General features: G+C 45.3%; 1 protein-coding gene and 1 long non-coding RNA gene across 3 annotated transcripts; one reads left to right on the top strand and one right to left on the bottom strand.

The window, feature by feature from the left end:
• The first annotated feature begins 9,431 nt into the window (after positions 1-9,431).
• Positions 9,432-16,965, top strand: LOC120966728 (uncharacterized). The gene is made up of 2 exons (XR_005760995.2): positions 9,432-12,328; positions 16,407-16,965. It is a non-coding gene; the product is annotated as an uncharacterized lncRNA (long non-coding RNA).
• Positions 12,351-16,400, bottom strand: LOC109787266 (protein FAR1-RELATED SEQUENCE 5-like). 2 transcript variants are annotated; one of them, XR_012188300.1, is made up of 3 exons: positions 15,774-16,400; positions 12,953-15,701; positions 12,351-12,873 (listed from the first exon to the last, which is right to left on the bottom strand). XR_012188300.1 is itself a non-coding variant. In XM_073502729.1 (2 exons), exons 1-2 carry the CDS (start codon positions 15,916-15,918, stop codon positions 13,825-13,827), a joined length of 2,022 nt encoding a protein of 673 aa, XP_073358830.1. In that variant the 5' UTR covers positions 15,919-16,400; the 3' UTR covers positions 12,351-13,824. The 2 variants fall into 2 exon arrangements, 1 of the variants encoding a protein (XP_073358830.1); XM_073502729.1 differs by having other exon boundaries at positions 12,351-15,701.
• Positions 16,966-26,163: the final 9,198 nt, after the last annotated feature.

Here is a 26,163-nt window from a genome sequence, read left to right as displayed (position 1 = left end):
AGTGCCATAGCATGACTCAATCTTGCTCTACTTTTGCTATAAAATATTTCTGGCAGTTTCTTAACATGACTTGCAATCTTGCCAAGCTTATTGTAGTTGATCCATACATGCTATGTAATTGTTCTTGCTATGGTTAGCTTTATAAACATGCCATCTTGCTGTAGGTATGCTTGGTTTGTCACGCATTGCTCTGTAGTGAGTGCATCGAGCTCACAAAGAGGCCTACATATTATTATTTCTGCCATGCTCTGTTTTCTGCTAAGTCTGAAACCTGATAACGAAACTTGCTATGTTTACATGCTTGCCATCATATCTTCTGGTCCTTTTTGGCTTATGGTCAGTAAGGAACTTTTGTCATGTGCATTTAGTAGAACACGACCATGCCTTGTTTTTCTAAGTTAAGTTCCTGTAGCATGTTGATTTCGTGCTCTGAACATTGCTACCTGATGCTGTTTACTGCCATGTCCAGTTTTTCACCAAGTCTGTGAACCTGTAATCTTTTGCACTTTTGCCATGCTTGTCTGAGCTTGATATGTTGTGAACTAGCCGTAGCTCAGTGTTCATCTTTTGTCAAGCATCTCCTGTAGATTACTGTCATGTGCTTTGTTGCTATGTTGGGGTGCTGTAACATTGTTGCTTGTTGCATTTTAAGTGCTATCTTGCTGTTAATCGCAGATTCGTGTCATTCTTGTTTTGCTTGCCATTTGCAAACCGTGCATCCAATTTCGATGATTTTTATATCGATTTCGACCGAAATCATCTCACCTTTCCAGTGGCATGCTTGGTTTGCCAAGTTACTGCCATGTTCATCTTTTTCCCTCCGGAGCACGCATATGCATCGCATATCATATCTTGCATATCATATATGTTTTGCATCATGTTGCTTGCGCATTTCTCGTTGTTGATTGTGGTTTCGTTTGTTTGTGTTCTTGTCTTGGGTAGAGCCGGGAGACGAGTTCGTGAACGAGGAACCTGTCGAGTATGGTTACGAGGATCAAGCTTTCGACAACTCTGAGAACATTGCAGGCAAGATGACCACCCCTCGAAATCACTTCTATCTTTGCTATGCTAGTTGTTCGCTCTATTGCCATGCTCGCTACCTATCACTTGCTATATCATGTCTCCCATTTTAGCCATGTCAGCCCTAACCATCCTTTCCTAGCAAACCGTTGTTTGGCTAAGTTACCGCTTTTGCTCAGCCCCTCTTATAGCGTTGCTAGTTGCAGGTGAAGTTGAAGTTTGTTCCATGTCGGAACATGGATATGTTGGGATATCACAATATCTCTTATTTAATTAATGCATCTATATATTTGGTAAAGGGTGGAAGGCTCGGCCTTATGCCTGGTGTTTTGTTCCACTCTTGCCGCCCTAGTTACTGTTATACCGGGATTATGTTCCTTGAGTTTGCGTTCCTTACACGGTCGGGTGATTTATGGACCCCCTTGACAGTTCGCCTTGAATAAAACTCCTCCAGCAAGGCCCAACTTTGGTTTTACTATTTGCCGCCTAAGCCTTTTCCCCCGGGTTTCGCGAGCCCGAGGGTCATCTTTATTTAAACCCCCGGGCCAGTGTTCCTCTGAGTGCTGGTCCAAACTAGAGCCACTTGCAGCGCCACCTTGGGGAAACTCGAGGATTGGTTTTAGCTGTACGTAGTGTTCATCCGGTGTGCCCTGAGAACGAGATATGTGCAGCTCCTATCGGGATTTGTCGACACATTCGGGCGGCTTTGCTGGTCTTGTTTTACCATTGTCGAGATGTCTTGTAAACCGGGATTCCGAGACTGATCGGGTCTTTCCGGGAGAAGGTTTATCCTTCGTTGACCGTGAGAGCTTATGATGGGCTAAGTTGGGACACCCCTGCAGGGTATTATCTTTCGAAAGCCGTGCCCGCGGTTATGAGGCAGATGAGAATTTGTTAATGTCCGGTTGTAGATAACTTGTCACTTGACCCAATTAAAATACATCAACTGCGTGTGTAGCCGTGATGGTCTCTTCTCGGCGAAGTCCGGGAAGTGAACACGGTCTGAGTTATGTATGACGTAAGTAGGTGTTCAGGACCTCTTCTTGGTCATTGTTAGATGACGTCCGTTCCTTTGCTTCTCTCCTCGCTCTCATTTGCGCAAGTTAGCCACCATATATGCTTTTGCCGCTGCAGCTCCACCTCTTTGCACCATCTTTTCCTACAAGCTTAAATAGTCTTGATCTCGCGGGTGTGAGATTGCTGAGTCCCCGTGACTCACAGATTCTACCAAAACAGTTGCAGGTGCCGACGATGCCAGTGCAGATGATGGCGTCGATCTCAAGTGGGAGTTCGACGAGGAACGTGGTCGTTACTATGTGTCTTTTCCTGATGATCAGTAGTGGAGCCCAGTTGGGACGATCGGGGATCTAGCATTTGGGGTTGTCTTATTTTCATCTGGATTTTTGACCGTAGTCGGTCTTTATGATTGTATTTTGGATGATGAATGTTAATATTTATGTATTGTGTGAAGTGGCGATTGTAAGCCAACTCTTTATCCCATTCTTGTTCATTACATGGGATTGTGTGAAGATGACCCTTCTTGCGACAAAACCACTATGCGGTCATGCCTCTAAGTCGTGCCTCGACACGTAGGAGATATAGCCGCATCGTGGGCGTTACAGTCAGCTGTTGGCGGAGCTAGATATTTTTCTCGGATTTCAGCTAGGGTTCTAGCCATACTTCTTCGGAAGAGCGCGCCCAGTATCCGGCGAAACATGCGCCAAGTCCGAAATTGCGTGATGATGTCTTCTCCAAGCCATGTGAATTAATTTTAGTAAATTACTACTCCCTCCGTCTCATAATATAAAAGCGTTTTTGACACTATAGGACGGAGGGAGTAGCACTTAGCCTAGCTGACTCTTGTTGCACACCCCATGTATCTAGGTGAAAGAGATGCCGGGTCTCCTTTTTATTTGTGCTTTTAATTTGCAAGAAATTCAGACGAGAGTAACAAACCTTATGCAGAGAGTAGTGTACGCATCAATCTAGTGGCGTCCTCATAGGTGACCGCACGCTCTGCTTGCGCGGACTGTGTGGCGAGATCGCCTGTCAGAGCTCAGCCTCGGAGAAAGAAGCCTCGTCTGAGTGAGCAACCGTCTTCGCCGAGGCACTCGCCCACCCCCACCGATGATGGTAGGTCTGGGCCGGGGTCAGCAGCAGGCTAGGGGGCGCGTCGAGGCCTCCCGCCAAGTGTCCCCCACCACTCCCGCCTGAGATACACGCTAAGGCGTCAGGAGCAGCATAGGCGATGCGGCCCGCACTGAGCCGGTGTGAACACCCGGCTGTGCCGATGCACCTGGTGAAGCCACAAGCGACAATGGTGGCAGCTCCTGCTCCGCAGGGTCGTCCGGCCTGAGCCCCCACAAGCGGCTGGGAGCAGATGATGCGCCAAAGGAACCGAACCTCAGAGCATTCATCGGCGTCGACGGGGGCGCTGCCCCCTTGTGTGCAATATCCTCAGCCGACTGAGCAGACTGTCCCTGTGCCCCTTAGTGTCGTCACGCCTACTGTGATCCCAACTCTTATTCCGATTTCCACTGCCATCATCTCCCTCTGCCATATGCACATCATTTTTCTCGTCCTCCCCATCAAAGAACAGGGGGCCCTCAATCTCCCCCTCAAGACCATACATCACACCTGCATGCGACCATCTGACAATGTCCGAAACCAACTTAATATGCACGACACTGACAATCACACGAACAACACCCTGGGCGCCAGTGAAAGGCATGTCAACACGCTCCGTCTTGCCAATAAGTGAATCTAGACTCCAGGTAACAAAAAAAATATTCAGGGGCTTAGGCGGGGGGCCCGAGAATCGGACCCGGATCTGTGAAAGAGGTGTTCCTTGTGGCTCCTTTTTCTTCCAGGCATCAAACTCAAGAATACAATTTATGTTAGGCACCCTGCTCATACCGAATTTAAGGAGACAAGGTAGGTCCTCCCTGATCATGGACAGCGAGCGCAGTGACCATGGGCTGTGAGGATGGTGGTGCTGCTCCAAGCAACAACCGGCGTCGTGGTTTTTTGCTACATGCTACAACCGGCATCACAAATTGCTACAACCGGTGTCCCATCCGGCTGCAACCCGCATCACGTTTTCCTATATCGCATAGAGGTGTACTGTGTTTTGCTACAACCAGCATCTCCAAATGCTACAACCGGCATCACGACAACCTGCAACCGACAGTGCGGTGTGTTTTGCTACAACCAGTATCCCCAAATGCTACAACTGGCATCACGACACAACCGGCATCACGACAAGCTGCAATCGGTAGTGCGGCGAGTTGTGCTGGCTTAGCGGCGAGACGGTTTTTGTTGGAACTGGCGCTCGAATTTGCTGGAACTGGCCGAGGAAGATGTTGCAACGGTGAGGTGTGATCGACTTGCTGTGACATCCGGCGAGAGCGGCGGCGAAGCACGCCGGAGAGCTGCGGCTGCACTAGTACAAAACAGGGCTTTCGTCACAGGGCAATATTCACATTAGTCCCGGTTCAGTCACGAACCGGGACTAATGTGAGCATTGGTCCCGGTTCGTGCGGCTAAGGCATTAGTCCCGGTTCACCTGGGCCCTTTAGTCCCGGTTGGTGCCACAAACCGGGACTAAACGGTGCGATGCCTTTAGTCCCGGTTGGTGCCACCAACCGGGACCAAAGGACATGTGCTGCCCGCGTCGCGGCCAAAGTTTAGTCCCACCTCGCTAGTTGAGAGAGCTCGAGAGTGGTTTATAAACGCTGCTGCGCCCACCCTCTCGAGCTCCTCTCAATTGCAGGCTTTCGGGCCTAACCGTACACTGTGTGCCTGTGGGCCACCTGCGGGCCTGAATCCTGGCCCATGGTTGGGTTTCTAGTCGTATTCAGGCCGTGGTGGCCCAGTAGATGGCACTTTTTTTTCTTTGTTACTTTATTTATTTTATTTTGTTTCTACTTACAACAAAATACTTACTGTTGCTATTTTTATTTATTTTATTAAATTTTATTTATTAAATTTTTTTTGCTTTTAGGTCACAAAAATTATAAACTTTCTGTTAGTGCCATTAGTTCACAAATTTGAATTCTTTGATTTTGTTATTACCGTGTTTTATGATTCTATTCAAAAACAGATTTTGTTATTTTAGTTTCTAACAAAAAAATCTTTATGATAATGCCTTTTGCTATTAAAATGTCTAACAAAAACATTCTTTATGAAAATTCTTTTTGCTATTAAAGGGCCCATCAAACTCTAACCCCCCCGGGACCGCCTTTTCAGTTTTAGAAAAAAACAAAAGAAAATGATGGAAATGTCAAAAAAATAAAATAAAATAAGTTTCCCATGTGATATGTGGTCTAGTTGTTGGAAAAATTAACAAATATGAATTTCGACTTTATTTGCAAAATCTCTCTGAAATTTCTTAAAATGGGCATAACTTTTGCATACGAACTCGGATGAAAAAGTTTTTTATATGAAAAATCATCTACTCGAAAAGTTACATCCGAATTTAACCGGGGGAACCCCGTTAAACATTTTCAAAATCCTCAAAAACCTAACAGAAAAGAAGATACGGGGCTTTTAAGATCTGGAGAGGCAAAAAAATTCAAAAAATTTCAAATTGTGGTCAAACTGTGGTCAAACAATGGTCAAACTAATTATTCTAGAATATTAGTGTTACTAACTAATTATTTCAGTTTTTTTGAATTTTGGTCAAATCTGGTCAAACTGTGGTCAAACAATGGTCAAACTAATTATTCCAGAAATATTAGTGTTACTAAATAATTATTGTTTTTTAAAACAATAGTTTCAAACTCAAACAGTAAAATGTGTCACTTCATGCTCAAGCTAAATTCCTGAGGGTTAATAGAATTGACATCTTACTATTGTCAGGAAAACAATAAGTGCAGACTTGGAAACGAGGGAGAATAGAACCCGGAAGTTAAGCGTGCTCAGGCTGGAGTAGTGAGAGGATGGGTGACCGTCCGTGAAGTTAGATGATTTGGAATGATGAGGGGTGATTAGAGATTAGAGGATAAATTGAGCAGTGATGAGGTATCATAAAATTTCCTTTAGTCCTGCTTGGTAACACCAACCGGGACTAAAGGTGGAGGACTCGGCGACAAATACAGACAGCGACTGGCGGCAAGTGTGGAGACCGGCGACGAGGACGGCCGGCAAGGGCGACAACCTGCGATGAGGATGGCCGGCAACAGAGCATGCGAGTGAGGCGGTCGGCGCGCGTCCTTGGATGTGTTAAGAGACGAGGGGAAGAAGACGAAGTGCACCCCGAGCGAACCATTTTTTCCTTCCACGAGCCAGCGAGTTGATTTCTCGACCGTTCCTGCACGCACAATCGAACGGCTGCGCCTATCCTTCGCCTTCAAAATATGAGGTGTGTTGATGTTTTTTTGAACCAAACTTCTCTAACTTTGACCAATTTCATATGCTCATAACCATGCATGAAAGTTATCAGCACGTACAAATATCTAATCAGCATAATTATGTTCATTATGCAATATATTTTCATACGTTATAAAGGTTGAAAATATTTGGTAATAAACTTTGTCAAATATAGAAAAATTTGACAACTTCTGAAATATTATTACATCTTATATTTTGGATTGGTGGGAGTAGTATTTCATTAGCTATGTATCTTAGAAGACAGAGTAGATGTTGGAGTCAACAAGGCGTCTGGACTTGTGCTTGACCATCTGAAGCTTGGATCCTACCCGTACGACCTCCACGCCGGTGAGCAGGACTACTGTGTCGACGGGGTCGTAGCCACCACTGCTATATCCGTCCTCCTCCATTATGTCGAAGCTTCTGTGGATGCAGAATTTGCCATCCCCGAGGTAGGCTAGGCTGCTGCAGGAGTCCGATATCCACTTTGGTGGTGGGTCGATGTCCACCCACGTGTACCGCCGCACAGGAGACACAGATGGTGTCGTTGCGGCCTCTCCTAGATGTGCCCTCGTCGCCGCCATGGCCGTGGAGCAGCGCGTAGCACTGGGCGAAGAGGAAGTTGTAGTCGTCTTCGTCATCGAAGGGCAGCGGAGGGAGCTGGCGCCAGTGCCAAGCGTAATTGCGGCTATTCTTGTAGAGCGGCGGCGACGGGTCGGGGTCGTCGTGGTCGTGGACGAGGGCCTGCAGACTGCGTCCCGCGCTGTCCATGACGTAGAGCGCGTGAGGATGGGTGACGGAGAAGGAGACGGGGTCGCTCATACCCCTCTCGGTCTCGGGCAAAATGAGGTCGGGCATCATCTCGACGGTGGACATGTCAGCATCGTAGAGCGCGGCATTGCCATCCTCGTCGACGCAGAGGATCCTGCCCTCGCCCCCGGCATAGAAGGGGAAAAACTCGAGCCTCGTCGAGAATGCGCCGGCCGCGTGGGAGAAGGACTTAGAACGTGAAGTTGGGCTGGGGCAGTTGCAAGACGCCGTCGTAGATGCTCTCGTTCTCCTCCTCCCATGGCGATGGCGATGGCGTCGTCTTCTTCTCCTTCGACTTTGCCGCCACGGCTGCTTGTTGGATCTGCTGTGCGTGGGCTGTGGAAGGGTAGAAGAGCTCCTTCTTGGGGTTGACAACAACCGCCGCGCCTTCATCGATCGATCCTTCCCTTTTTACCAACAAGAGGCGGCGCGGACGAGGCCGGTGATCGACACACGATCGATGTAGTTGGCTAGGCCGTCTCTACGTTTTTTTCTCTCTTTTTGTGCGGGCTAGGTCGTTTCTACGTTTCCCCCCCGGCTATAGGTCGTTTCAATGTTTTTTCCCCTCTTTTTGAGGGCTAGGTCGTTTCTACGTTTTTTTCTTCTCTTTTTGAGGGCTAGGTCGTCTCTACGTGAGGCTGTTTGGTTTTTTGTTTTGTTTTTGAGAGCTATGTGTATTTATCGGCCCATCATCAAGTAGCTTAGAGTATGAGCATTAGCCGGCTAAAAGGCATTTGGTGGATGGGCTCCGATCTTAGTTTCAACCGACTGATTTCTCTTCTTGCATAAGAGTGTGCCGTGTCGTAGGCGTCACATGTGTCCTGTGGATCCAGACGTGCTACTTCCGCCTTCGTCCAGCCGCTCAGTGATGCACAGCTGAAGGCTGGTGGGTGCCTGCTACAAGCGGTGGCGCAAGGTCGGATGCTCGCGGCGTCTGCTGATACAGTGTGGCGCCAAGTGATGCATCGACATCGCTGCTGTTCACTCTGGGCGGTGCAAAGGGTGGGTTGTGGGTAGCTCCTCTGCTATGAACCCATCGGCGACGTGCCTTGCTCCGTCAGTCGTTGGCTCATCCGGTGCTGCCATGGACAGATGGAGCACCCATGACGCGTAGAGCGGCACTGGCGCTGCGACACAACATCCATTGGCGGATGTCGGTGCTGCGCTCGAGCACTCTCGGGCCGCTGGAGCATCACCATGTTGTGATGGAGCTTCGTAGGGCCGCCGAAACCTCGCGGGTGCTGCAATGGAGCATCTTCGGGCTGCCGGACAATCGCCGGTGCTGCACGAAGCATCATCGGTGTTGTGTTGGAGCATTGCTGATATTTCAATGGAGCATCGCAGATGCTTCAAGGGATTGCGCTGTTGCAACCCAGCAATGCAGCTGTGATCGTGTATGGCGAGCTCATCGGCATGTTGCCGTGAGATGACCGGCGGCGAGCCTGCTGCAACCTGGGAAAGGAGGATGATGTGCACATATCCGATGGCGGGCTGGAGTCGTTGCAGGAGATATAGGCGTATTGGGATGGAACTAATGGTCCAGAGATCAAGCGGCCCAGATCAACACAAATCAACGATTGTGAAGGCGGTTTAAAAATCCCTACCATCAGTTGGTTTACGAGTAGCAGTGGCCTAGGAATAAACACTTGTGGTATTAAGGCCGAGTTCCAAACTGCTTCTCTAAAAGGGGCTATTGCTTCAGGTAGTACGTCACCGAAATTGTCTCAATGTTACAAAATATAACCTACTGATGCCACCTACAAGTGATAAAAAAAAGGTTTCAAACATGGAAATCCCCGCCTGGGCCGGCCCGCGCTCTGCATGTTGGAAGAAGATACAACGCGCCTCTTTGGGACTACCCATGTCCGGGCGGTCTATTGTTTATTTTTTTTCATTTTGCGTGTTCCTTTTTCGTCTTTATTTTTTCTACTTTAAATAATTTGGTACTTAAAAAGTTCCAAAAATTAAAAGAGAGAGAATTTTGATATAAAGTGCTTAATAATTCATAAATGTTTGTGGATTCAGAAAATATTAGTGATTTTAAAAAAAGTTTGCAATTTTAAAAGCAATTATTCGGGAAATAAAAAAATATTCACGATTTTTTTGGAAAAGTTTGTGTATTAAAAATGTTAATTAAATTGAAAAACTTTCGCCAATTCAAAAAATGTTCATAATTGAAATATATCCAAAAAAAATCAATCACTGTTTGTGACTTACAAATTAGTTTATTGATTCATAAAATGATCACTGATTCAAAACATGATCGTGCATTTCAAAAAATGTTTTTAATAAAAAAATATTCGTCAATTTCAATAATTGTTCCACCAACTTTGAAAAAATGTCCGTCGATTCTAGAAATGTCGCCTATTCAAGAAAAATGTTTGCAAATAGTATAAAATGTTCATGAACTTAAAAATGTTAAAAAATCTATAAAAATGTTCACAAAATTGAAAAATGTTCATGATGTCAGGTATGATCACGAGTTTAAAAAAATGTTCATGATTTTCAAAAATTGTTCATGATTTCACGAAAATGAGAGTGATAGTGTAACTCAGTGATGCGGCAAAATATGGTCATGTCCATTGAATATTATGAAAACAAAATCTCCCGTTGCAACCCACAAGCCATTTTACGTCCATGAAACCGAATGAACCGAAGACTTGTATGCATGGAGCCATCACCCTGTGTTGGTCTTGTGGGCCGCAAGCCCGCAACTGGCGGTGTAAGCCTATTATGTGTAGAGTTTAAAAAAAAACGGACTGAACAGTCGGTCGGACAAAAAAACCCGAAACCGGCGGCCTCGATGGTTTTATAAGCTAATAGGACCGTTATGCAAATGGACTGGATAAAACCAGTTGGTTTTTTCCTCAAACCAGATGGAAAACTGAAACCGTTTGGACCGGTAGCACGTGCTAGCATCACCGGGAAAAATGAAAAATAACTGTGGCTGCTGGGGATCAATCCTTGGGCGCTATGAAACTCACCGACATCACGAATTAGGACCAACAGTCGACTCACCAATCCAACTTAGCTGTCAAAGGATAGAAACTTAGCATATTTGACCTGGTTTACATTTGTTTATGGCTTGAAAACCAGCAAATGAACCGTGAACCGACAGTCCGACCAGTAAAAACCTGAACCGGTGGCATCACCGGTTCGTTTTTTTTAACTATGATTATGACTAGTCCACATCATGAACCAGCTTCCCAAACCGCCGAGGCTGCGCCAACCCGTTCATTCCTCATACTACCATGGATAAGAGAGCAGGTAGGAACAGATAAGCAACTCAAGTGACATTTACAGTACAGGTCAGACGCCTCTTCACTGGGATGGATAATATTTTCGGGACGAAGTTTAGTTCGGCTGGCAGTACGAAGAAGAAGAAGAGGAAGACGGTTTCAGAAACTCAGAAGCGCGCTCGGTGGCAGTAGGTTGGGCGTTTGAATCCGCCTCTAGGCTTGCTCGTGATCCCAACCTAGGGCCATTTCCAAAAAATGCAGCACCCACTTATCTGCTGTGACTGCATCAGCTTCCCAATCTTCAGTGCAATTCAGAAAAAAAAAAAGCAAATCCAGCTTTTCTTTTGAGATAGAAGCAAATTCGTGCAATCCAATGCTGAATAAAATACGTGTTCATCAAGCTTGAGAACTAGAAATATCATTTCTTATGAATCAAGAGTTTTCAGGTGGTGAGAAATTGAAAACCATACTACGTACATATAAAATCTTTTATCAGGATTTCCTCATTCAAAGTGGGTATCAAAGTGTGAAGAGATACTATTGTGAATTTCAAAAACCTATACTCATACACTAACAAATCTCTAATTTTTCTTAAAAATTATTCGTTATACAGGCTTAATCTAGCCCACGGGTCGTGATTAGTTCAAATAATAAACGGGATAACTCAGCATTGTCACGTAATGCTTTCCTCGTACAGATCGATTACAGTCTATAGAATTGTCACGTAATGATCGATTACAGTTAGTACTTGCGAAGGAACTAATAACTGCTTCATTTATGCTTCCTAACCAAAGAAATCAAAAACAGAGCTGCCTGCATTTACGTCCATGAAACGAGTAGCCTATTACACAGACTAGTGCCTCGCGAGCGAAACAAACTGCTGGCCAAGAGCATCTAACCACTCTATATCGTCAATTCAATGACATCTCCCTAGTCCTCCATAGGGCACAATTCCAGGCCACTTCATCCAGGGAAGACGATGCTTTCCTGGTACACTGCAGTTTCCATCCCTACCATGTAGTTATAGACCATGTTGTTGCCACTAAACACGTCCTCAACATCACCGGTCAGCGGGTCGTATGCGCACAACCGGGAGTAGTTATTCCGAAGTTATTGTCAGCGAGAGAGAAGGACATGATGACGGACGCGGCTTGCCTGCGGCCGCTGCGTGCGACCATCCGTGCGGCGTGTCCATCGCACGGCCCTGGCTCCACGGATGCCCCGCTCCACGCACGCAACGATTGATCCTGATTTTAAGTGAAAAAAAAACAAAATACACATCGTAATACTGAATGCCTTCTTCAATACACTTCTATCCACATCTTTCCCCTTCTGTCTGAACAGAGCTCGAGCTGAAGCCTTACAACCTACCATATCTCATCCCGTCCCCGCTCGGCTGGTCGCCGCCCGCGTGCGCTTGCCGGACCTGACCGTGCAGCAGCTTGGCCGGCACCGAAGCCCCCATCGGGGTCGGCCGGACCTGCGTCGCTTGGCTGGCCGCGGCCCATGTGCGCTTGCCGGACCTAGCCGTGCTGCAGCTTGGCCAGAATCGGCGCCTAAATCGACGTCGAGCGGACGGCGGACCAGCGTCGCCACCTAGTGGCGCGGAGGTTGGTGAGCCAGCACGGGGCGACTACACAAGAGGGCGGCGCCTCGGCCTTGTGGAGGAGCTTGGAGGAGGGGTCGAGGGAGCGAGATGAAGGACGTCGAGGACCGCAGCTAGAGCGCCATGGATTTGATATGCCCTTGGAGAGGAAGAAGGGGGACGGGGATGCTTGGAGGGGGAGAGGGACTGCAATCTTTGTCTCCAGCTCGGGTCGTCAATTCCGTCCTCAAGAAAGCCGCCGGGCTGCAGTTCGTGTACTCAACATCACCTACACAGGACACAGGTAAATCTCGTTTTCTTTTTGTGTTGCTCCCATCTAATGCAAATTGAATTGGGATAAAGCTGAGAGCAAATCCAAATTGATCTGTTCTCTGCTTGCTCTATGCCTCTAGGTTTGACATTTGGATAGATGGTTATGTCTGCACTTTTGTCAATAGAATTAAAATTGATTCCTGCCATCCCTATCATCATACGTAAACTGAAGGATAGCTGACAGGTCAGATGCGCATGATGCATGTGGACATTGTGCATAGATAATTCTGTGAACGATTATATTTGACTGGGGAGATGGAGTAGCATTCAAAAAGAAAAAAAACTGGTTCATACAAGTTCAAATAAAAATCACTTGTAGCTTGGAAGTCTAACACACATGCGATAAAACTATTCCTTTTACAGAATAGATTAGGTTGGCTTCGGTTGATTGAGAAAGAATTGATTTTGTCCTGTCATCAAACTAGAGTCAGAGGTCCCAATGCTCCCTTGCAGTGAGGAATTCAGCGTGGAATGTTGCTGTTGTAAATATGTATACATGTAATTTGTTGGATGACCCTGTGCAAAAAATTAGAGAAGTTTAGTTTCATTGAAGTTCTAAAACTATACTTGAAATGAAAGTGTGGACTGCTTATACCACTGGAGTATTGCCGTGTTCTTGGATCTGCGGTGGCATTGGGATGGTATGACCACTGGATTGCAGCATTGAAGCATTTAGGATAGATGTTGGATTCGGTTGATGGAGGAAGTCTTGATTTTCTCCTGTCATCAAACCAGAGTTAGAGGCCCCAACGTACCCTGCAGCGAGGTGTACATGTTATTTGTCGGATGGCCCTGTAGAGAAAGCAAAGTTCAGTTGCACTGAAGTTTAAAAAAATAGGAAAAATGAAAGTGTGGACTGCTTCTACCATTGCTGTATTGTATGGTTGGAATCCAGCCAACAGTTGTTGGGTCTGTGGTGGCATAGGGATGGCATTACCAATTGATGGTTGCATTGAAGCACTTAGCATAGCATTATAGTGTAATTGATATGCAGCCATTTGATTTGTGAAAAATTCCTTAGGACCCTATAGAAAATGATAGAGAAAGGTCAGTACAGTTGAGGTTTTATAAGAAACAAGCAACATTGTATTATTACCGTCGGCGGGTCATGAGGCTGTAGTTGTATAATATCATTTGTGTTCTTTTTCTTCTTTAAAGTTGCTTTCTTCAAAGGACCCTATCGAAAATGATAGAGAAAGGTCAACACATTAAATATTTTATACGAATCGAGTGACTAAATATTATACCGTTGAGGGGCCACGAGGCTCTAGATGCACAGTATCATTTGTGTTCTTTTTCTTCTTTGAAGTTGCTTTCTCAAATCCACCAACGGGTCTTTTTGATCCTTTCACAGTCTTCTCCTTGACCTTCATACCTTTTGGTTTTGCAAGCCCCTCACCGTGTTTTGAAATTCTACTAGAGGCGATGTTCGTTCCTGCCAGTATAATGCCAAATATCAGTCGTTGTTCAACAATAGTGTAGGTAATTATTGTTAGTATAGTTTGTACCTTCTTTAGTACTGGAGTTACCCAAATCTGGATTAGCACTAACCAAATCTGGATCAGCGCGAACCAAATCCGGATCAACATGAACCAAATGTGGATCGACGCTAACCAAATCTGGATCAGCTCTAATCTTCAAGCATTTCTCCACATCTTGTGCTAATTGCTCTGCACACTTAGCAGCCTTATAGTATGATTCTTCAGACTCAGCGGCACGAGCAGCTATTTTCACAAATATTCTGCATAGTTCCTTGTAGCGGTTAGACATTCTTGCTTTTAGGTTATCACGCGGGTTGCATTTGCTTGTTATATCTAGAACTTTGGCATCAATTGTCCATCTTTTCAAGATATATTCCCCAGGGATATGCTTGATATTGTTAATATCAAGTACCTTTAAGCAATGAGAGCAAAGAATTCCAGCAAACTCAAACCTTTTGCAACTGCAGCTAACCTTTTCTTCTTTTGGAATGAATCTAACAACATGTTCACGTTGTGTGCCATGAAATTTTACTACATAAATCTTCACCTTTGTGTCACTTTCATCACAAAGCATTGTGTCATAGTTCAGAGTCCGAAGCACTTGATCTTGAACCATCTTGAATATTGCTGGAGTATATGTAGCTGCAGCTTGTTTTAACATATAGCTAGATTCAGCCTTCAACTTGGGAGTAGTCTGTGTTGCTTTAAAGTCATACTTCACCTCTTCACATCTTTTATCCGAAACTAGCCGTTCAAAATGCTTAAAGAAAGTAAGCATGTCATATTTAATACTAATGTATCTCTTCAGTTCATTGTTCATGCTTTCACTTCTTTGGGTAGTGCTCATGTGGGCAGAGAACGTATTTTTACCGTACACTAGTGCCCAGTGTTCCTTTTTCTCAAATAGCCTTTGCAGCCATTCATTGTCACGCAGTCCATACTTGTCAATCATTTTATCCCATGCACCTACAAATTCATCCTCCTCTTCTATATCATATATACAGTGCTGAAAATCAACATTAAACTTCTTATATTCGTCAACAACTCCGGCGAGGTGCTTGCAAGCATTTTGATTCATATGCCACACACAAAGTCTATGGTGAGAGTGAGGAAAGACTTCACAAATTGCCTTCGCCATTGCTGCATCTTCATCGGTGAGAATTGTACGTGGATGTTTTCCTGACATAACTTTTAGGAAAGTTCTGAAAAGCCAAGCAAAACTAGCAGCGGTTTCATCATACAGAAGTGCAGCACCAAAGGCAATAGTTTTCTTATGATTATTCACCCCGACAATCAAACCAAATGGACGTCCATCATCTAGTTTTCTGTATGTGGTGTCAAAGCATATAACATCGCCGAACATTGCATAGTCTGAAACCATTTTGGAGTCGGCCCAAAAAATATTAGTTATCAACTCATCCTCATCCACTTGAATTGAATAGAAGAAGTTGACATCTTCTGAGACCTTTTTCTCCATGTATTCTAATACCCCCCCTGTGTCACCTACCTTTGCTTTTATTGTTCTCTTTGAGTACAAACAATTTTTCATATCTTGAGGTGTAAAGCCAAGGTTTTCACTTCCACCTGCTTCTTTAGCCATCAAATCGATTGTTGCTTTATTTGAAATGCCAACTGACTTTGCAACCTCTGCGTTTGCTATCTGTGCTTCTGTCACTTTTCTCTGGGATCTCAAGTATTGGGCCATGAGTCCATTAGCAAGAGTGTGGTTATGTGACGCCTCGAATTCATACACATAATAAAATCCATCTCTAAGGCTAATCTTCATACGGGCATCACAACCACATCGTGTTTCAGGCCTACTGTAAGTGAATGTCTCCTCTCTTTTATCTTCCCGGCGATGGCCTATAAGTTGTTGTAATTGTCTTAGAGCATAAATAAATGATTATAATTTTTAAAAATGAAAATAACCCATACCTTGACGAGAGCATGTAAATGTCCGTTGCTGAAATGTAGAAGAGTTCATCACTTTATGACCACTGCTTCTTCTGATGCTAAAACCGATGGTTTTAGCATACTTGTTATAAAATAAATAAGCTTCCTCTTCAGATAAAAATTTCATGCCATGCTTTGGTACCCTTTCATCGGTGTGATCTACTGTAGTTTCTTGATCCTATATCAGTTAGGATTCAATTTAGTTAATACACACATATAGCAATCATATTTGCCTATCATGAGTTTTTATGAACTGCATCATAAATCATATTTATATCTCTTGCAATCGTATTTGTCTTAAGAAACATGGAGTGCATTGAGACATCAGGAGTCTTAAGTTTTAGAGAAGAAATCATGATGCACTCTAGAATCCTTGTTCTGTTTATATTTCATATCTGTACACGGTTTGTGCAAGTATATTCAACTATCTCTTATGTTTGTCCATGAACTATATGTATTGTAAAAAGAATAGAAAAAACTGTAGTGCATGTTTTCCAAAACCTGAAATCAGAGATGGTACAAGAACGTCTGAAATTGGCTACTGTACATGACACTGCTTTGTTTTTCTAAATTAAAAAAAAAAACTAACTTTCCATTGTTGTTTGGCTTTTGCAGAATGCGGTCACAGATTCCTGTAGAAGTTCTACAAGGGTGCAGCACACTGCTTTTTCCCGGCCAACACTCTGGATCGTGTCACAGTTGATGGAAAGTGGATCTTTTAGGCAAACATATTTGTGTGCACTGCTGGATGAGAAGTCTCCCGCAATGGTTCAAAACAAAGAAATTAGAGAATTTGCCGCAGATTCATCGTCAGAACCGAATGAGATTTCTTACTTTTGGTGCATGAGATTGTTCGTCAGTGTCCTGGTTCCCTGGAACACTCCTCGGAGAAGTCATCAGGGATGCAAGACTCTGAGAAGCCATCAGGGACGCGGATTCCTTTGCTGCTCAATTGAAGAGAAGAGTTTCCTGATTCCTGGTTAAGCCGCTATTGATAATTGTGCGCTTTAAGGCTGTAAGGTCACTTCCGCCTCATATGAGATGTAGATCTTGCATTTTGGCGCCTTTTTGTGTATTCTGTGGTTCTTTTGGCGGGTATTGAAGAAGGAATCAGTATTACGATGTGTATTTTGTTTTTTTTTTAAACTTAAAATCAGGATCAATCGTTGCGTGCGTGGAGCGGGGCATCCGTGGAGCCAGGGCCGTGCGATGGACACGCCGCACGGATGGTCGCACGCAGCGGCCGCAGGCAAGCCGCGTCCCATGATGACCATGTCCGTGGGTATGTTGGTGAAATTCCCTGTGGCTAACCAGTACACATGCCCTTGTACAAAGGCGCTCGGGTGGTTAGGCCTCGCCCAACCAGGCGGCTTCTGTTGGATTGGCTGCCAGCGTTGCCGCCCCATGGCACCGACAGCATAAACCTCGCATCCCGCAAACCTGGGGTGTCCCTTGTGATCACATGCCCGACCACGATAGTAGATGTGCACAACTTTGTGCTCTTTTTTATGTACATCATAGCCGAGCCCTAGACACGCATAATGTCCGTCCACACAAGAATTCATTGAGAGTTTCTTGTGGCCCCGTGGGAGTGCCATCACCTGACGAGTTGATGGGTTGCACAGATACAGATAGTTGATCTCTCTACGGAAGGCCTCAAGGAGCACAAGGCCACGGCACTCGAGCGCGGCGATGCATATGGTGGCTTCCTTGTTGTGATCATGGCCGGTGCCATAGCGAGGGATGTGTCTCTCTGCCTGCCTAGCTTGGCAGCCAAGGTCGATGGACTTGTACTCTACGTTTATGGAACGATCGAGGGAACTAAATTTTTTTTTAGGGGACGAGGGAACTAATTTTACAGGAATCGGGGAGGTTTTTCCCTTCCTTTCCTTTCATGTGGTTTTCCTTTCCTTTCCTTTCCTTTGGAGGCGTAGCTTGGTTCGGGCTGATCCATCGCCGCTCGCGTATGACGCGTTTTGTTTTGATGATCGATCGATCCATCTAGCCTCGTCTTCCATCCATCCAGAGGAAAACAATTTTCTTTTTTCAACAAAATAGAGAGAGAAATAAAAAACAATTTATGGGGAAAGAGTATTTATATTATAGCTAGCCAAAAAATAGAGATACAATTACTAAACAGTATAACGTAGTGAGTTAGGAGCCTCCACGGCGTTTTAAGTCTCTGAACCGTCGGATCACTCTAATGTACGATTTAGATCAGCTCAGTCGGCTCTAGGTCATCACGCATTCACGCAACGTTCCATGGGCTGCTGCTCCACAGAATGAGCTTCGGATTCTGTCCGTAATCTGCCGTCAAAGGCCCAGGTCCAGGCGAACATGCATGTTTACAGGCCGAGTTTTCCTTTGCCAGGTCTATCTTCATTCCTCCGGAACTGCTTCTCTATTCCTTCGTCCATGATGCGCCGCCGCCGTCCTCCGTCCCGTCGGCGAGCTTCTGCTCCCGGCCTACCTGGCCGTCGATGACCTTTACATGCCATGTACTGTCACTACCGGACTCGTCTTCTAAGTCGACGGCCATGTGCCGTCGGCATAGGGCATTTTCCGTCGGCATACGTCTATGCCGACGGCAGCCGTCGGCATAGATCACGTCAGCGTAGTCTTGTCAGACCGTCGGCATAGAAAAGCCGTCGTCATAGGCACGTATGCCGACGGCTTCCGTACGGCCGTCGGCATATCATCGCCGTCGGCAGTGATTTTCGCCTAACGGCAACGGACGATGCCGTCAACCGCGCTCACAAACTAGGGGCTGCCACGTGGCAGCCCCTGGTTTCTCCTGGCAGCAGGGCTATGCCGATGGCTTACCCCAGCCACGTGGCAGCCACTCGGAGGTTCTGGCATATCTATGCCGACGGCTTTGCCGTCGGCATAGATCTGTGTTTTTTCCCGGTTTTCTCTTTTTCAATTCATTTTGACAGCATTTCAAAACAGAAAATATGGGATTATGCAGAAATATGACAGTTCATCATCTAAACATACTCAAGATCAACATCATCATTTAAACATACTCAAGTTCATCATCTAAAGATCATCATCGGCGAAACTTCATGAACATAAATAGTGCAAGACATGGAACATCATCATCGCCATCTAAAGAACTAACAAGTAGGAACATGAAAGGTATGTCACGACGGCCACATGCAAGACCACCACAAATGAAAGGTATCATCACCGACATCAGGCAAGACCGCCGCCGCCAAGACCACCTCCGCCAAAACCACCACCGCCAAGACCACCTCCGCCAAAACCACCACCGCCAAGACCACCTCCGCCAAAACCGCCACCGCCAAGACCAGCACCACTCTGCCAGATCGGAGTGACCGGGGTCGACGAAGCAGGAGTCGAGCCACCGGTCCCCTACATGTTTGAGAGAAGATTCTAACGGTAAATATGATATGATAGTGTTGAATGAACGAGAACTAGTTTGTTAGTAGTTAGGAAAATGTACTAACCGGACTATCACTGCCTAGTGCCACCCATTCATCGAACGTGGGCACGTGTGGGGGTTCTCCCGCAGGTGGTGGTGGGGGTCCCATTTGTGGTGGATCCGTGCGGTTACTCCAAGACGCCAACATAGCCTGGATGTTAGTTAAACAAGCAAACTAGAAGGTCAGAAGGAATGAAAGTGCAAAAATTTAGCTTGGTTTTAAGAGGGCAAAACTAACCGTCATCATCTGACGGTTGTAATCATCGTTTGCCTTCACTCGTTGCAAGTACTCCCGCACCTCGAGATTCCTATGCTCGACAAAGGCCTTATATGCCTACAAAATTTAGGTTGTTTCGAAGTGAGCAATGCTGAAAATAAACTGAGAAAGTTAGATAGAAAGAAGATAAAGGGAAAGTACTTACAACATGCTGGCGGGCTAAGGGAGGCTGCGAACGCCCCGTACTCTCTAACGGGCTCGGGTTGGTAGCCCGAAGCCGTGTGTACGAGACCGAACGAGTGATCATGCCATCGAAACACGGATACCGGCCATGGGGCTTCCCCTGGATGGCCACCACCGCCGTGTCGTCGATCTGAGACTGGGCGAGGTCAGGAACACCAGGATGCAACCTCTGAAACTGTTGAGTGTAAGACTCTAGGTGCTCCTCGGTCTTGCCGTAGTACTGGCTCTCGTCGTCCTTGCGATCACTCTGCTCGCGGGCCAACTTCCACGACTCAATGTCTGGGAGCGGCCTCTTCAACTTGTCCTCCTGCAACGTCAAACAGAAGTTAGCCATACACAAAGAACATGACGGTAAAGAAGAACAAAAATGCATCATGCATATAGATATACCTTCATGGCTTTGAAGCCCTAGTGGTTCTTGTTTCCCATGGCAGCTCGAGCAGACAGCGAGCGGCCGCCCTCGATGGACGCCGGGAGCCTGGAGCTTGTTCCTGTGTATTCTGTGAGGATCGCCTGTGGTCTGTATCCGTGTTCCTATGCGCGCGGGTTGTTCATTATGTACTCCTCCTCGGAGTATGTAGTGTACTCCCGCTCTTCATATACCACATAGACGATGCCGCTGTACCTCATTATTGTTTTTAATATAACTTATTAATAATTACTAGATACCTCAAAGTGACTTTTGTGAAAAAGTTCATTTGGGTGCATGTATTTTCTTTTATATGCACGTAAGCTGCTTTTTTGCACGTACAAAGTGGTGTATTGCGTAAACTATGGGCCTCGATGATATTTTTCATAAAATTTGTATTGAGGTATTAAACATTTGATTATGTGATTTATTGAACATGAGAGTACATACTCCCAGGAGTAGAGAAAATTATATGTAATGTGTGTGAGTTTCTTATGAGGCCGGGGGTTTTCTTCCTTTTCAAAAAAAAAATATGAGTTTGTCATATGCACTTAGAGTTATCATACGTAAGTTGAATTGGTTTGCATCCACTTTTAATAGCATTAATAGGTAAATTGGTCTTAGATATCTCTGGGTGTAATCATGCGGAACTTGTTTTGCCTGTCTTGAGGCCCTTCTGTTAGTATGCAACACGGTATAAAATCAAAGCAGATCAGCCCAGAGGACATTTGTACATGAGACATGCGAAAGGTAGGAAATACTGATTTTTTTTTTAATACTAATTTGTGGCACAGATGAGCGAGAATGGAGGCAATGCAAACTTGCTCCGGGATCTGGTCATGATATTGTCTGAGACGGTTATTACCGTGTACCTATTTGTGGATTATTATCTGGGAAAAACACATAGTCCCTGGGATGCGCACAAGATTCTCCATCTGGTAATTAAGGTCCATGCTTTGGTTGTTTCCTTGTCGGATGAATCAGGACCTTGAGAGGAACTAGTGGCATCTTTTTCACTCACAGGTCGGTAGCTGCCTTGCCGTGCTAATTGGACTTTGCCGTTTCGGTTGGGTCGCATACAAGGCATACACCCATCAATTTTTTACTGGGGCAGAAGAGCAGGGCGCCGGAGCTGCCATGGACGGCGGTGATATCGAGCAGCAGATGGTCGAAGTACTTGCCGAGGTAGTGGCGGGCCACGGCGATGGAGGCGGTGATCTCGAGCAGCATATGGTGGAAGAAGCTGCCGAGATAGAGGTTACCTTAGTCATGTATAGATGCATTCCAGTTTTTTTCATCAATCAAGAGCTGAAGAATGTATTGCAACTGCACTCTGTTTTCGCAGGTGGTCCAAGGTGTCTGGTTCACAATGTGATTATCTGCATTTCCCCTGTTTTCGCAGGTGGTCGAATGGCGGCAGGAACATACTTCGAGGCATCAACCTCTCCTATTTTCAAACAGGATCCCTCTAGTTTTCACCAGCGACGTAGAGATGGTTGGAGAGCTTGCATCGAGGGCGATGGAGGCGGCAATGACGGGGAGGAAATGGCGGCAGAACAAGGCGTGTCACCGGCTTAGGTGTGTGTGGACAGATGGTCACCGATGTTTCCATTTCACAGGTGTGTCAACATTTTGTTTCAGCAGCAAATGCTGTGATGTATCTGGTGATCTGGAGTCCTGTTTGTGATAATCCTGCCTGTAATATGTTTCTTCAACTATTATTAATCCGTCTTTCCTCGCTGCTCGCCTGTACGATTCCTGTTACACAAGGGTGGACATTTTTTTCTCCATGGCCGAACATACATATTTCTTCCAGATGAAGCTACAATTGAATAGTATTCTTTTTTTCTGGACAAATAATTATGACTTTTGTTGTTCCTCCCGTTACTATCAGTGATCGACGTCATTGTCATCGACTGTTACATACGCTTGACAATTTCTTCAGATTGTACTTCACAACTTGTTTGCATATATTTTGCAAATCTCATTCATCACATACATCTGGCCAAGTAACTAGTACAATACTACTACTCTTGTTTGAATCTCTTGCAAGTTAAATTAGCAGCAAGAAAAGGAGACACAACATTTCTTTCACTTACATTACAGGGGAGAGCCACGAGGCTCAGCTAGGTAAGAAATGCTACTCTCTCCTTCCCAAAATATAAGGCGCAGTTGACTTTTTACGGTCTTTGATACACCACTTTGACCACTAATACATATCAAACTATATGGATTGAACATATATAAATGGCATCGTCGTATTTGTCTTGCAAAACTTTTTTACTTCATATGTACGTATAATAACTTTATAGACATACAATACATGAAAATCTCAATCGAAGTTGTGCAACGAAGACCAGAAAAGTCAAACCACGCCTTATATTTTGGGAAGGAGGGAGTATTACTTTACTAAGACTATCGGTATGATGACTCAAGTACAAACAGGTATTATTGACCTGCCAATCTGCCATGTACCCTCTACAACCACGCTGTTAGAAGGGAGAGAGAGGATTGATGGAATAGTTCGTTATATATTGCTTGAGCCTCGTGGCATATATATAGGAGTACAAAGACCAACTTGGAGTACAAGACAAGGCAGGACCAAATTCTAGTCTATCCTATACTTCCAAATAATCCTTATACTCAACATCCCCCCGCAGTCACAACAGTAGCGACGCAGACGGTGAGACTGGAGAAGAATCCGAAGGCAAGCCGACGGACACGCCCCACAGTCGTAACGGTCGACGCATCGCGGAGTCGTGGCTGGAGTGGCAAACGACGAGGTTGCTCAAGCAAGGCGGTAGCCCTTTGTGCCGTTTGTTGATGTAGCCGAGAATGTATGTGGTGGAGCCGTGGTCGAGGTAGCCGTGCGAAGAATGCCGTGGTCGATGTCGAGTCGGGGTAGCCGGTGTTGAGGAAGTCATCGTGGAGCCGCGGGCGTCCGTTGAAAGCTGGCGATGAACCACGGCGGCACACTGACGGTTGTGTCGTCGCTGGTCGTGGGTGGCCGCGGCTGTTGGAGAAGCCGACATATGGCCGCGATGGTCGGAGAAGATGGTGGGTTGTGGCGGCGGCAGGAGAAGGTGGTGGGTTGTTGCAGCGGCGGGAGAAGCCGACAGTTGGCCGCGGCGGTGGAATAAGGTCGTGGGCCACGGGGATGGGAGAAGGTCGCGGGCCACGGCGGCAACAGTTACAGGAGCGAGCCGTGAGGTGGAGAGAAAGAGAGAGATTTGTGGTGGAGGGGCGAGGGGAAATTTAGCTGCCCACCGGTGACCGGGCCTTTTGTTTTGGGGGCGTGCTACAAAAGATCCGTTGGGTCGCGAGCTGTCCAATTGCATAACACAAGTTGTTCATATCTCTTCTTTATTTTCTTGCAACAAGACATTTATTGCAAACCTTATTTTTGCAACACCATTTGTTATCAAATTTGTTCTGTACTTTTCTACAAGAAAACCCTTGTTGCAAACCTTATTTGAATGCTTTTGTAATTTCAATTCCCATCATTATGAATCAACATGAACATTTTTTTGATATCCTAAACATTTCTCAACAATTTTGAAATTTCAAATTGCATGTGAAAATTTTACAAAATTTAACACTTATTCCAAAAAAATGAACAAGTTCCCAATAATTGATGTTGAACAGAAATTGCAAACCATGTATTTTCTAAAAAAATATTATTTTTTGAAACACATATATTTCTTAAATATGTGAACAAAACACATTTTTTAAAATTGTAAAAAGTATTTGAAAACAAGAACATTTTGGTATACCAAACAAGAACATGTTTCAAAAAGAATAATAAAGTTTAAAATGAGAAAAATGAATTAACGAAAAAAGAAAATAAAATGCTTAGGCCTTGGCCCAACTAGGTGACCAGATTGCTCCCCTGGGCATCTGTTGGGCCGGCCCAAGCGTTCACGGAATTGAATAAATTTCATCAATTTTGAAAATAAAATGCTCATGAACTTAAAAAAGTCACAGGTTTTAAAACAAATTTGTATTAGTTGAAAAGAGTTTGTGGATTTAAAAAAACATGGATTTGAAAATAATGTTCATGAATTTAAGAAAATGCACGAATTTGAAATTTTGCAGATTTAAGAAAAAGTTCACGATTTGAAAGTAGTTCATGAATTAAAAAAGTGAAAGAGAAAAAAAAAGGACAAACAAAAACTAAAAAAAAAAAGGATCACATTGGTTAGTGTTATATTTTAAGAAGAATAAAAGAATATAACTACACACAATAAGAAAGTAGTCCGACTGGTTATTGCGGTTGTACTAAACATATAGGTGTTGACCAAGTGGTCAGCTTGGTAAGCCATCAACAACAAAAAAACATATAGATGCTGGGTTCGAATCTCGTCGCACGCTCGAGAGGAAAAAATCTATAAAATGGGTCCATCATGTACACCTGCCACGTATAGCGCTCGACCCGGGGCGACGTACACCTCAATGTGTTGGGGGTGTACCGAAGCAGAAGCACAATATACAAATTGATATTCTATTATATTTTATTGGCCCCCACAAGGGACCGAGCTCGGCAATATAATAACCTTATTTGTTTTTTCTTCATAACGTTCGGATAGCATGTCAACGTTGTAAAAATTGCTGGCGTTCTAGAGATGGCTTGGTTGGCATCTCTGCGAGCTTCTCTACTTGTTTTAACTACAACGCAAAATCTCTATAAAAACATTCTTGCGCAAGCCGGCGACCTAAGCCGGCGACGGCACCACCACCTCGATGCCGACTTGGTCTGGCAGTACTTCCTCCCCCTCCTCGCCGCCTGCGTCGTCCTCTATGGCAGTCGTCTCGGCGAAAACTGGAGGTGCCAAGGCAACTACTGAAAATACAAGTGGAGCAGTCTTGCTGTCCCCTTCTCCCGCCACCTGCGACGAAAACAGAGCGAGCATGGTTATAGTTCATCCTTCATCTCTTTGATTGATGGTGCAAGGGACATTTATCTATCACTACCTCGGCACATTTATCCACCCTCTGCTGCTCCACATCACCGCCGTCCGTGGCAGCTCCGGCGTCCTGCTCTTCTGCCCCAGCAAGAACTCCATGGGCGCATGCCTTATATATGATCCAGACCATGTGACCGAATCCAATTAGCACGGCCAGACAGCTACCGACCTGTGAATGGAAAAGATTACACTAGTTCCTTCTCCAGCTCTTCTTTTGTCAGCGAACAAAGAAAACAACAAAGGACCTTACCAAATGCAGAATCTTCTCTGCATCCCAGGGGCTACGTGTTCGTCCTAGATAATAGAACAACAGGTAAATGGCGACAAGTGTGTCGGCCAATATCATGAGTAGATCCCGGAGCAAGTTTTCATTGTCTCCATGCTCGCTCATCTGTGCCAAAAATTAGTATTACAATTTTTAGTATTTCCTACCTCAGATGTTCTCTGGGGTGCTCTGTTTTTATTTTCCTTTTTATGAAATACTAGTAGTACCTTGTTGCGTGCTAACAGAAAGGCCTCAAGACAGGCAAAACAAATTAAAATGGCTTCGACTGCAGTGTTGTGCCAAGCATAATCCTCTGGGATCTTCATCGCGAGCAAAAAAACTCCAGCCGCCGCTAAGAATGCCATGCCGGAAATCTGTAAAAAAATGATGATGAACGTCCTGCAGTATTATGGCTGCGTGCATCATTCTGATGCAGAGCTTGAAGCAGGTGGCCGATTTGTCCATGAGAAGGAAGTTTTGGAAGATCATCTCACCAGCTCCATTCAAGTCCAAATCAAAGCACCTAGAATAGAAATGAAGAGAATGATCCATCTCCTGAAATACGGTACAAGACAATGGAAGAGGATGGTCGGAGGTGACGCTCACAGCTGTGCCAAGCGGAGCCCGGCGGCGAAGATGCCGACGATGGAGGACGAGGCTGCAATCCGACCACCAGCAAATGCAGGCGCCATTTCGTTTCGTCGTGCGAGGAGAGGATTGCTGTTGCTTTGAATCGAGAGAAGCTAGCGTTGGTGGTCATGTTTTATAGGCTGCGAACAAGAGATTTTCTTTGCGTTGCGCCGCTAGCGAAGCGTGCATGCAGTTTGAT

Source organism: Aegilops tauschii, chromosome 6 (assembly GCF_002575655.3).
Source record: "Aegilops tauschii subsp. strangulata cultivar AL8/78 chromosome 6, Aet v6.0, whole genome shotgun sequence".
Classification (NCBI taxonomy): Eukaryota; Viridiplantae; Streptophyta; class Magnoliopsida; order Poales; family Poaceae; genus Aegilops; species Aegilops tauschii.
The sequence above is the reverse complement of the archived record's forward strand: the minus strand, read 5'-3'. Positions and strand labels throughout refer to the sequence as shown.